An 11,058-nucleotide genomic window follows, 5' to 3' on the forward strand; every position below is an offset into this window, starting at 1 on the left:
TAAGCACGAGGCAGACACAAACTAGTCCACATTCTAACATTTGGTGTTTTCATTTTATCATATGTCAAGGTGACTTTCTGAAAAAATATAACAGGGAGGAACACCTGGATAAGATTTAACTAGTGAAAAATCAGTAGAAATCGCAAACGTTGATTCAACAATCTTTGGATGAAACTAATCATCATATAATATACTCAACACCCTCCAAGACTGCAGGAGATGGTTTATCTGGGTAATATGAACGTATAACCATGTTGTCAATTAACCGATGCAGCTCACCGCACATTGACTTTGTCATCAGCACACACAAGGTGTCTTCGGGTGCTATGAATGTGTAACCATATTGCCAATTAATTGATGTAACTCACAAATCTTTGACTCAGTCATTGACAACTCCAACGTCATCTGCACAACATATTTTAATTTAGATGTCAACAACTCAACTGAATAAGCCAAAAGAACAAGAGGGCAACTTGGCTAAAAGGAGATTTTAATTAAGCCTCCTTTTTGGACTACGTTGACAAGTATAAGATTTACAAAGCCTGAACTCCTTTACTAACATAGACGCAAAACAGTTTAAGTTGTAATTTTTGCACAAAGGTGTTAAGATTTCATCCACTGAACTTTCATTTGAGGAGTATTTAACCCACAAGGGCCCGAGGATGTCTCCGGATCAGCCAACAATTCATTATTGAGAAAATGAAAAAGAGAACTCTCCACTCACCTCGTTGAAGATTTTACTGTAAGAGGTCTCCTTGAAACCCTGCAAAAGCATTTGAGTTTTCTTGTCAGACTGTCAGCTCTGTACATCTAAATTTACATGTTCTTTTTTAACCAAATTTACATGTAAAAGGATCACATTGATGTGCATGAGTTGGGGTTCACAGAGAGATACCAATTTTTGGAATAGACCGAGAGAGGCTTGATTTAACTCTCCAATTTTGACGCGGAAGGTATGTATCTTGAAATTGTCAACAGCAAATGCCATCATCATGAGAACAGATTCCTTCCCAAGCCCTTTGCCACGACTGTACTAGCAAAGAGCACCATAAGAAACTGAAAACTAGTCAGAGAGATACAAAATCTGTAGGGACATTGACAAGATACAAGCAATTAAATAAAAACAAACTTGTGACATGCACAGAAGTGTAAGAAATACATCAAACTTGAAACATACAGGGAAGTATGAGAAATACATCATTGACAGAGATTACTGTTAAAGTTCAACATGTCATCTAAAGATTTTAAGAGACAACTGAAAGCATGCATTGAAATCATAATAAATAAAAGGCCCACACATAAAACAACAACAACCCAGTGGAATCCCACAAGTGGGGGTCTGGGGAGGTTAGTGTGTACGCAGACTTTACCCCTACTCCGGAGGAGTAGAGAGGCTATTTTTGATAAACCCATGAAAAGGCCCGCACATAAGAAGGATGTAAATGACGAACTATCAATAAGAGCAACAAAATAATCATACGCGTAACGTGTGCTGGAGCCAGGAAAAAAAGAGATACGCAAATAGTTTCTCATGGATTTCCAAAGAAATGAAATTCTAGTAGTGGTGATTCAGTCTTTGAGCTATCAGAAATAAGTTTCAGAATCAGAAAAAGCAATACAGATTTCAGCTGCTTCATACATTACAGATGAAACAGGAAACTGATGTGCATGAGAAAGGATGAAGTGGAGATGCTTACAAAAAAAAAAGAAGAGATAACAAGCCGAACAAGTGAACCTCTGATGCACTTGAGAATCCAGCGTCGGCCCGAAAGTAAGAACTATTAGCCAGAGGCCTAGAAGCACTAGAAAGGCATTCTAGCTTCTTACAACAATAACAACATACGCAGTATATTCCCACAAGTGGGGTCTGGAAAAGGTAGTATGTACGCAGTCCTTACCCCTACCTTGCGAAGGTAGAGAGATTGTTTCCGGAAGACTCGGCTCAATAAAGCAAAATCACAGCAGTTATGACAAAGAACTACAGAAAACGAAATAGTAACAACAACCAGAAAAAATAAAAACGAATCAAAGGAAACATTAGGTATATTGATCTAAAAATAAGGAACACAAGGATAACACTAGTACTATAGCTAGGGAAGGAAGTACATGTTTGGAAAGGAAATACGCTCGACTACTAACTAACCTACAACCCTAATCTTCGACCTCCACACCCTCCTATCAAGGATCATGTCCTTGGTAAGCTGAAGATATGTCATGTTTTGTCTGATCACCTCTCCCCAATATTTCTCCGGTCTACCACACCCCCTCCTTGAACCCGCCATAGCCAACCTCTCACACCTCCTCACAGGAGCATCTATGCTTCTCCTCTTCACGTGCCCGAACTATTTCAGCTAGCTTCCTGCATCTTGTCCACCACACAGGCCACTCCCACCTTATCTTGAATATCTTCATTCCTAATCTACTCCCTCCTAGTATAACCACACATCCATCTCCGCATCCACATCTCCGCATCGTGTCCATCCACTTCATACATTTTCCATGCTCAAAAGACACAAGAAAATTTCATGCAATGATTTGTGCAGTTTTCTCTCAATCAAAGAACAGAGAGACCCGGGACAGAGGCTAAGGAAAACCCAATAGCTAACCCTGTAAATGCTTTTTCGTCTTAATCCTTACTGGTGAAATAGCTTTTGAGAAACAAGTCATAATTATCCCTCAATGACAGACCAATTTTCACTCCAAAATCAAAACTATAGGAACCTAATATTGCAAAAGAAAAAGTGCTTTTAAGGTAGAAGAACGGATCAACTAGTGACACAACATTAAAAGACAATGAAGCAAATCGGAGATATAAAAGCATGTGTACCTCTTCGGTTCAGCTATCATAATCTCAACTTCAGCCATTTGGGGATCATCCAAGTCATTCATGTATATGTTCACATCACCAATCATGGCTGTCAGAAAGCAAACAATTAAGAATCATATATCAATACAGAAGAAACAGGTCCTCTTGCACTAGCGATCATTTTCGGACAACCAATTGGAACCAACAGCAATTTCCCTACATCTCTATTAACTTTACCATATGGACATTCACATGAAATTGGGCGCACATATAGTCAACCTCCATTCTTTTCATTGTGAAAATATTATTACCTACTTAAACTTGTAAAAGCCACTTTATCAACAAAAAAAGGTTGCAAAAACCATTAAGAAAATATGAAAAGAAAAAAGTCAACTAGTTGCAGAAAAATTCAGATCCTAATCGAAAGAGCTTCATATCTTAGTATGCCATATACAGTAAATGATCACACGTCCCGTGCTGATCAAAAATCATATAGATAAAACCAATATAACATTAACGTTGAAATAAAGCTACATGGAATGATTAATCTAGTGGTAGTTGAGAATTAAAGAAGAAATGCAACCTTCAACATGGGGTTCTCCAGGAATGAATTTTCCAATAATTAGTTCCTTGTCCAACACAATGAAAGTCTGCTCTGCCATTAAGAAAGCATTTCCAATAATATTCATAAGAACTACATGAAAAAAAATAAACTAAAAACCCATTAAATTTCCAGCATATCACTATTTAGTCCTTCCTGGCCCAATCAAAAGCCGAGAAATGCCACAGTTCAGGAATGAGTTACCACTTAAATCTACCATCCGACTTAGAGTACAAGGTCAGCAAGCAAATCTATAAATCAAACTTATAATTGGTCCTGACATTGCATTTTTCCTCAATTCAACAAAAAATAGTAATTCAGGTGCCTTATAGAAAAAATTTAATAAAGTAATTTGGGTTTTTCTTCCCTAATATAAAAAGGGGTCACCGTCTCTCAGCATTAATACATTCCAAAACGTTAAAAGATCACAGTTTCTATATTTGGAACCAAAAAGGAAACAAGGAAACAGAGAAAGCGAAATTTCATTCAGAAATAGAAATGAAAGCCATACTTAAGGGGTATTAACCTAAGGGCTTTACTCTAGTGGTAAGAGCACCACACGAGATGTGTAATAGGCCCTCGCCATAGCTCGAACACTGCCGCACGCAAAAACCGTTGCATTTAAGTGGAGAAGGATAAAGGATGAACCCTATTATCCACCGTGTTTCGAACTGTGCGCCACTAGCCTTTTGGCATTTTTTGGTTATCAGAAAAATTTGAGGGGTCTTGGGTAAAGGTATTCTTGATTCATCTAGAAACAGTAATTCAGGCAAAGATATTTTCGTCTTCAATAATGCACTATCTTTCAGTACCAGATTACCCTCCAAAACGTTAAAGATTAGCACTTTAATTTTAGAAACCCAAAAGAAAAATCAACAAAGATACATGGGAGGTGAAATTTCAATCGGAAACAGAAAGCCGCATATCATATTCTTGATTTAACTAAGGAAAGAGTATTTAAGGCAAAGATAGCTTCCTTTTTTTCATTAATAATCAAAAGGGTAAGTAAAAAACAGTAATTCAGGGCAAAGGTAGCTATTTTCTTCAGCAATAATCAAGAGGGTATCTATCTCTCAAACATAGAGTAATACAGAAGGTGAAATTTCAATTAAAAAATGGAAGGCATACATACTTAATGGGTCTTGGGTCCAAGAAAGTTGCATTTCATATTCTTGATCAAGGGAGAGGGGTTCGGAACCAGTAGCTTGGAGGAGAAAAGGGTCTTGCATCCATTCATGGTACTTTGGGACATGCTCTCTCATGTAAGGTACCAGTGTCACCTTCTCTACTTCTAGACTTGCCTTCATCTCTCAGTCTCTCTCTCTCTCTGTCTCTCCGAGAACGCATAGAGTTACCAGTGAGCAGCTTAAAGTTAAAGCCAGTATTCAATGGGCTGCTATAGGGAAGTGCACAGATAGCCCATTTTGGTACCCCCTAATTAAGGTAAGCCGAAATTTATATATTTTTGCATGTTTAGCCACTTTAGAATCAATTTAGACACGTGACTAAAGTTGCAAAATTCCGTGTATGAAGTTGCAAATTTTGTAAGTTCAACATACTTCTTGTGCCAGTAAAGTTCAGTCATTTTTGTTTGAACTTCAGATATAGTGAAGTCTTGCTTTATAGCTGAATATTAGATAATTATGTCTAAACTTCTAATATTTATGCCTAACTTCAGCCAATTTTTGAGTATTCTCAATGACAACTTTTTTTTTTTCTTTTCTTCATATCTAAAGATCTCTTTGAGCTTACATTTTGAATCCAAAAAGTTACATGCTCGAACTTGTTGATTGATAAATTACTTTCGAGTACCAACCCATTATTCTCTGAGAATTTCCAAAAGGTTTATTGCCCGTATCCAAGGCCTAAATTTCATCACTCAAGTCTCTCAGGCGGATCAGCTTGCAGCCCCAAGCCTCCCAACGTTGACGAACCAATTGTCCAATTTGCTATTTAATTTTTTTTAATAAAAACTAGATATTCATGGTAAGAACATGACACACTAAAGATGATCGACCAAAATAAATCTTAGCCAAGTGTAATTGTTGGAAATTGAATTTTGATGATTAACAAACATGTAATTTGGTTGAGTAGGTGCGGTGAATCTGAATCCCTAATTCTGGTAGTTGGTTCTTGTACTGCATCCAGCATGAAATTCTGGCGATTGTAGGATTCACTTTCGCACTAGTTGTGATCATTTTTCAATCATAATGAGCTGGCATACGCGTATGTTTGTGGAGAATCTTGGCAAATCGTAAACATTCAATCATAAGCTAAGTTTTGTTGAAATTGGCAAAATGTTTGTCCCACATCGGTGGGAAAACAAAAGTTGGGGGGATTTTCCCCCTATAAAAGAAGGCTTAATGTTTAGGATTTAAATACACCTCTCATTTGCCTTCTCATCTGTTTAAGGCATTTGTATCTTCTCTCTTTAGTATTATTTCACTTGTATTTTTGGAGTGGAATAAAATATTGGTTGTGTCCGAGGAGTAGGCAAAATTAGCCGAACCTCGTAAATTCTGGTGTTCCCTTTATTGTTGCTTTATTGTCTTATTTATTATTTGGTGGCTGTCATAATTTTTGGTATAGTAGTTGTGACTTATTCACACTATATACATTTGACTTCCGCAACAATTGGTATCAGAGCCAAGGTACTGTCTAAGTATGCTCTGTGGTTGCAGCATAGTCTGATCTTCCACATCAGAAAAGATTTATCTTGGTAACTGAGTCAAGGTTCTGTCTGAGTATGCTCTGTGGTTGCAGCTTAGTCTGATCTTCTACATCAGAAAGGAATAATCTTGATTTGTGTCGTCAGCTATTAAATAATATTTGTGTCAAATATGGGAGACAATAAACAAGAAGAATCTACATCAAGTGTCAACAATACGTCATCATTGGCATCTTCGCTTATGACAAGAATTGTGTCAAATGCGAAATTTGCGGTAGAAATTTTTGACGGGTCCGGGCATTTTGGGATGTGGCAAGGCGAGGTTCTAGATGTCCTTTTTCAACAAGGGCTAGATCTGGCCATTGAAGAAAAGAAACCAGATGTTATTGGAGAAGAAGATTGGAAGATTCTCAACCGTGTTGCTTGCGGTACCATTCGATCCTACCTTGCTAGAGAGCAGAAATATCCATACACAAAGGAAACTTCTGCAAGTAAATTATGGAAAGCACTGGAGGATAAATTTTTGAAGAAAAACAGTCAAAATAAATTGTACATGAAGAAGAGACTGTTTCACTTCACCTATGTTCCTGGTACCACGATGAATGAACATATCACCAGTTTCAATAAGTTGGTCACAGATTTGCAAAATATGGATACAACTTATGATGATGGTGACTTGGCCTTAATGTTGTTGGCGTCACTTCCTGATGAGTACGAGCACCTTGAAACTACTCTACTCCATGGAAATGACGAAATTTCTCTCAGAGAAGTTTGTTCGGCTTTGTACAGCTATGAACAAAGAAAGCGAGAAAAACAGAAGGGCGGAGAAGGAGAAGCACTATTTGTGAGGGGTCGTCCTCAAAATCAAACGAGGACAAAGAAGGGAAGATCCAAGTCAAGATCCAGACCCAGCAAAGATGAATGTGCCTTTTGTCGAGAAAAAGGGCACTGGAAGAAAGACTGTCCGAAGTTGAAGAATAAGGCCAAATATAATAATGGAAAGGCCATTATGGATTCAAATGTAGCTGATTGTGATGATTCAGACTTCTCATTAGTTACAACAGAGTCATCAACATCATCAGACATATGGTTGATGGACTCGGCTTGTAGCCATCATATGTGTCCCAACAGGGACTGGTTTGTGGAATTTCAAGAAGGAGAATATGGAGTCATCCACACAGCGGATAACAGCCCTCTTACCTCATATGGCATTGGTTCAATACGATTAAGGAACCATGATGGAATGATCAGAACATTGACAGATGTTCGATATGTACCGGATTTGAAGAAGAATCTCATCTCTGTGGGAGCCCTGGAATCAAAAGGGTTCAAAATCATTGCAGAAAATGGAGTGATGAGAGTATGCTCCGGTGCACTAGTGGTAATGAAGGCTAATCGGAAGAATAATAATATGTACCGCTATCGTGGCAGTACAGTTATTGGGACAACGACAGTGACATCCAGTGACGACAAAGAGGCAGAAGCAACCAAGCTATGGCACATGCGCTTGGGACATGCTGGAGGAAAATCCTTGAAAACTCTATCAGATCAAGGATTGTTAAAAGGAGTAAAGACTTGCAACTTGGAGTTTTGTGAGCATTGTGTCAAAGGGAAACAGACAAGGGTTAAATTTGGTACAGCGATCCATAATACTAAAGGCATTTTGGATTATGTACACTCTAATGTTTGGGATCCTTCCAAAACACCTTCATTGGGTGGGAAGCACTATTTTGTAACCTTTGTTGATGATTTTTCCCGAAGAGTATGGGTGTATACAATGAAGAGCAAAGATGAAGTGTTGGAAATTTTTCTCAAATGGAAGACGATGGTGGAGAATCAAACAGGCAAGAGGATCAAGTGTATTCGCACAGACAATGGAGGTGAATACAAAAATGATCATTTCAATAAGGTCTGTGAAAATGATGGCATCGTCCGACATTTCACTATTAGACATACACCACAACAGAATGGAGTGGCAGAACGTATGAACCGGACCTTGCTGGAGAAGGTACGGTGTATGTTGTCCAATGCTGGCATGGGCAAAGAATTTTGGGCTGAGGCAATTACATATGCATGCCACCTCATTAATCGCTTACCATCTGCTGCTATTGATGGCAAGACACCATTTGAAAAATGGTATGGAAAGTCTGTTGTAGATTATGACTCTTTGCACATGTTTGGCTCAACTGCATATTATCATGTGACAGAGTCAAAATTGGATCCAAGGGCAAAGAAGGCTATTTTTATGGGAATTACTTCTGGAGTCAAAGGATATCGCTTATGGTGTCCTATGACAAAGAAAGTAATATTCAGCAGGGATGTTACCTTTGATGAATCTGCTATGGTAAATAAGGTAACAGAAGATACCAAACAAAATGAAGGTGCTTCTAAGCAGGTGGAGTTTGAGGGAAAATTTATTTTTCCTACACAAGAAGCAGAGGAGGAAACAAATGAAGATTACCCTCTGGAAGGAGAGCCAGTAGAGGAGATTCCAACTCAGGAACCTCAACAACAACTTGAATCAATAGCAACCAGCAGGCCAAAAAGAACAATAACGAAACCTGTTCGTCTCATTGAGACGGTTGCTTGTGCAACCTCAATTGTAGCTGATGATGTTCCTACCACTTATAAAGACGTTGTCCAAAGTTCAGAAGAAGATAAGTGGAGGATTGCCATGAATGATGAAATACAGTCCCTTCATCAGAATCATACATGGAGATTGGCCAATCTCCCGAAGGGAAAGAAAGCAATTGGGTGCAAATGGGTATTTGCAAAGAAAGAAGGATTTCCTAACCAAGTAGATGTTCGCTACAAAGCAAGATTGGTGGCCAAAGGATATGCTCAAAAGGAGGGAATTGATTACAATGAAGTGTTTTCTCCAGTTGTAAAACATTCCTCCATTAGAATTATGTTGGCTTTGGTAGCACAATTGGATTTGGAACTAGTTCAGATGGATGTAAAAACTGCGTTTTTACATGGAAACTTGGAGGAGGAAATCTACATGACTCAGCCAGAAGGATTCAAAGTTGCTGGAAAAGAAAATATGGTGTGCAAACTTGAAAAATCGTTGTACGGATTGAAACAATCTTCTAGACAATGGTACAAGCGATTTGACGAGTTTATGTTGCGGCAAGGGTACAAGAGAAGCAAATACGATCATTGTGTGTATTTGCACAAGCTTAAAGATGGTTCCTTTGTATATCTTCTCCTATATGTTGATGATATGTTGATAGCTTCCAAGAATTCGGAAGAAATTGATAAGTTGAAGATTCAACTGAAGAAGGAGTTCGAGATGAAGGATCTGGGTGAGGCAAAGAAAATTCTTGGCATGGAGATAATTAGAGATAGACGTTCAAAGAAACTCTGTTTATCTCAGAAAGAATATTTGAAGAGAGTACTACAACGTTTTGGCATAGATGACAAGACTAAGCCAGTTAGTACTCCACTTGCTCCCCATTTTAAGCTAAGTACTACTATGTCGCCAATGGATGAAGCTGAACGAGAGTATATGTCAAAGGTACCATACGCAAATGTTGTTGGTAGCTTGATGTATGCAATGGTTTGCACAAGGCCTGACATTTCACAAGTTGTTGGAGTTATTAGCAGATATATGCACAATCCAGGGAAGGAGCATTGGCAAGCTGTGAAGTGGATTCTACGGTATATTCATAATACTGTAGATGTCGGGTTAGTTTTTGAGCAGGAAGACAATCAGTTTGTAGTTGGATATTGTGACTCAGATTTTGCGGGTGATATGGACAAACGAAGATCAACTACTGGTTATGTGTTTACTTTTGCAAAGGCACCAGTTAGTTGGAAGTCTACTTTGCAGTCAACAGTTGCTTTGTCTACAACAGAGGCAGAGTACATGGCTATTACAGAGGCTGTGAAAGAGGCAATTTGGCTTCAAGGATTGCTAAAGGAGCTTGGTGTTGAACAAAAAGGTATCACAATTTTTTGTGATAGTCAAAGTGCTATTCAATTAGCGAAGAACCAAGTTTATCATGCAAGGACGAAGCACATTGATGTTCGGTATCATTTCGTACGAGAAATCATAGAAGAAGGTGGAGTCACGGTGAAGAAAATTCATACTACGGAGAATCCTGCTGATATGCTGACAAAGGTGGTGACTGCGGTCAAGTTTCAACATTGTTTGGATTTGATCAACATTGTTGAACACTGAAGATTGAAGATGAAGACACAACCAAAATTTGTTATAGAGAGAAAATTGAAGACGTGGAATTTTTGCCAAGGTGGAGATTTGTTGAAATGTCAAATATTTCAGCTTCCCACATCGGTGGGTTAGCAAAAGTTGGGGGGATTTTCCCCCTATAAAAGAAGGCTTAATGTTTAGGATTTAAATACACCTCTCATTTGCCTTCTCATCTGTTTAAGGCATTTGTATCTTCTCTCTTTAGTATTATTTCACTTGTATTTTTGGAGTGGAATAAAATATTGGTTGTGTCCGAGGAGTAGGCAAAATTAGCCGAACGTCGTAAATTCTGGTGTTTCCTTTATTGTTGCTTTATTGTCTTATTTATTTATTATTTGGTGGCTGTCATAATTTTTGGTATAGTAGTTGTGACTTATTCACACTATATACATTTGACTTCCGCAATAAGTTTATGAGGAAGTAAAGTTCATATGAGAATGAACAAAATCAACATGATCTTTATTTTCTTTATTCTCTAGGATTAGAAGATTTTTCAGGATTATTATCTCTTAATTAACCCTACTGCTAACTGTATACTATATACGTGTAGCGTTTGACTTATTGTAGGTTTGCACATCTACACTGAGAGCTTTGAGAGAGTAGGAGAAAGATAAACTAAAGAACCAAGTTCCAAGAATTAAGTCAAGTTCAGTTTATGTTGTCTTAATCTTGTAGTAGCTGTTTCGAATTATAACTTTACTCTAATTATTCTAGAAGCATTTTTATAAGAATTGTTTTCGAGAAAGTTATTTAGGCCTAGACTAAAGAAT

At 38.0% G+C, this 11,058-nt stretch overlaps 1 protein-coding gene across 1 annotated transcript; it reads right to left on the reverse strand.

The window, feature by feature from the left end:
• Window positions 1-22: 22 nt before the first annotated feature.
• Window positions 23-4,832, reverse strand: LOC104224824 (GCN5-related N-acetyltransferase 9). The gene is made up of 6 exons (XM_009776531.2): window positions 4,540-4,832; window positions 3,390-3,461; window positions 2,828-2,915; window positions 896-1,028; window positions 725-763; window positions 23-405 (listed from the first exon to the last, which is right to left on the reverse strand). The coding sequence occupies exons 1-6, from the start codon at window positions 4,712-4,714 to the stop codon at window positions 325-327; spliced, it is 588 nt and encodes a 195-aa protein (XP_009774833.1). The 5' UTR covers window positions 4,715-4,832; the 3' UTR covers window positions 23-324.
• Between the last annotated feature and the right edge of the window lie 6,226 nt (window positions 4,833-11,058).

Source organism: Nicotiana sylvestris, chromosome 5 (genome assembly GCF_000393655.2).
Source record: "Nicotiana sylvestris chromosome 5, ASM39365v2, whole genome shotgun sequence".
Taxonomy (NCBI): Eukaryota; Viridiplantae; Streptophyta; class Magnoliopsida; order Solanales; family Solanaceae; genus Nicotiana; species Nicotiana sylvestris.

Bases quoted from the DNA above. Each gene is read 5' to 3' on its own strand.
- LOC104224824 (XM_009776531.2), bottom strand. From the start codon at position 4,714: ATGAAGGCAAGTCTAGAAGTAGAGAAGGTGACACTGGTACCTTACATG. The intron at 3,462-4,539 runs GTATGTATGCCT...TCTTAATGGCAG, and splicing joins TTGGACCCAAGACCCATTAA to AGCAGACTTTCATTGTGTTG. The intron at 1,029-2,827 runs GTACACATGCTT...TTGCTAGTACAG, and splicing joins ATGATAGCTGAACCGAAGAG to TCGTGGCAAAGGGCTTGGGA.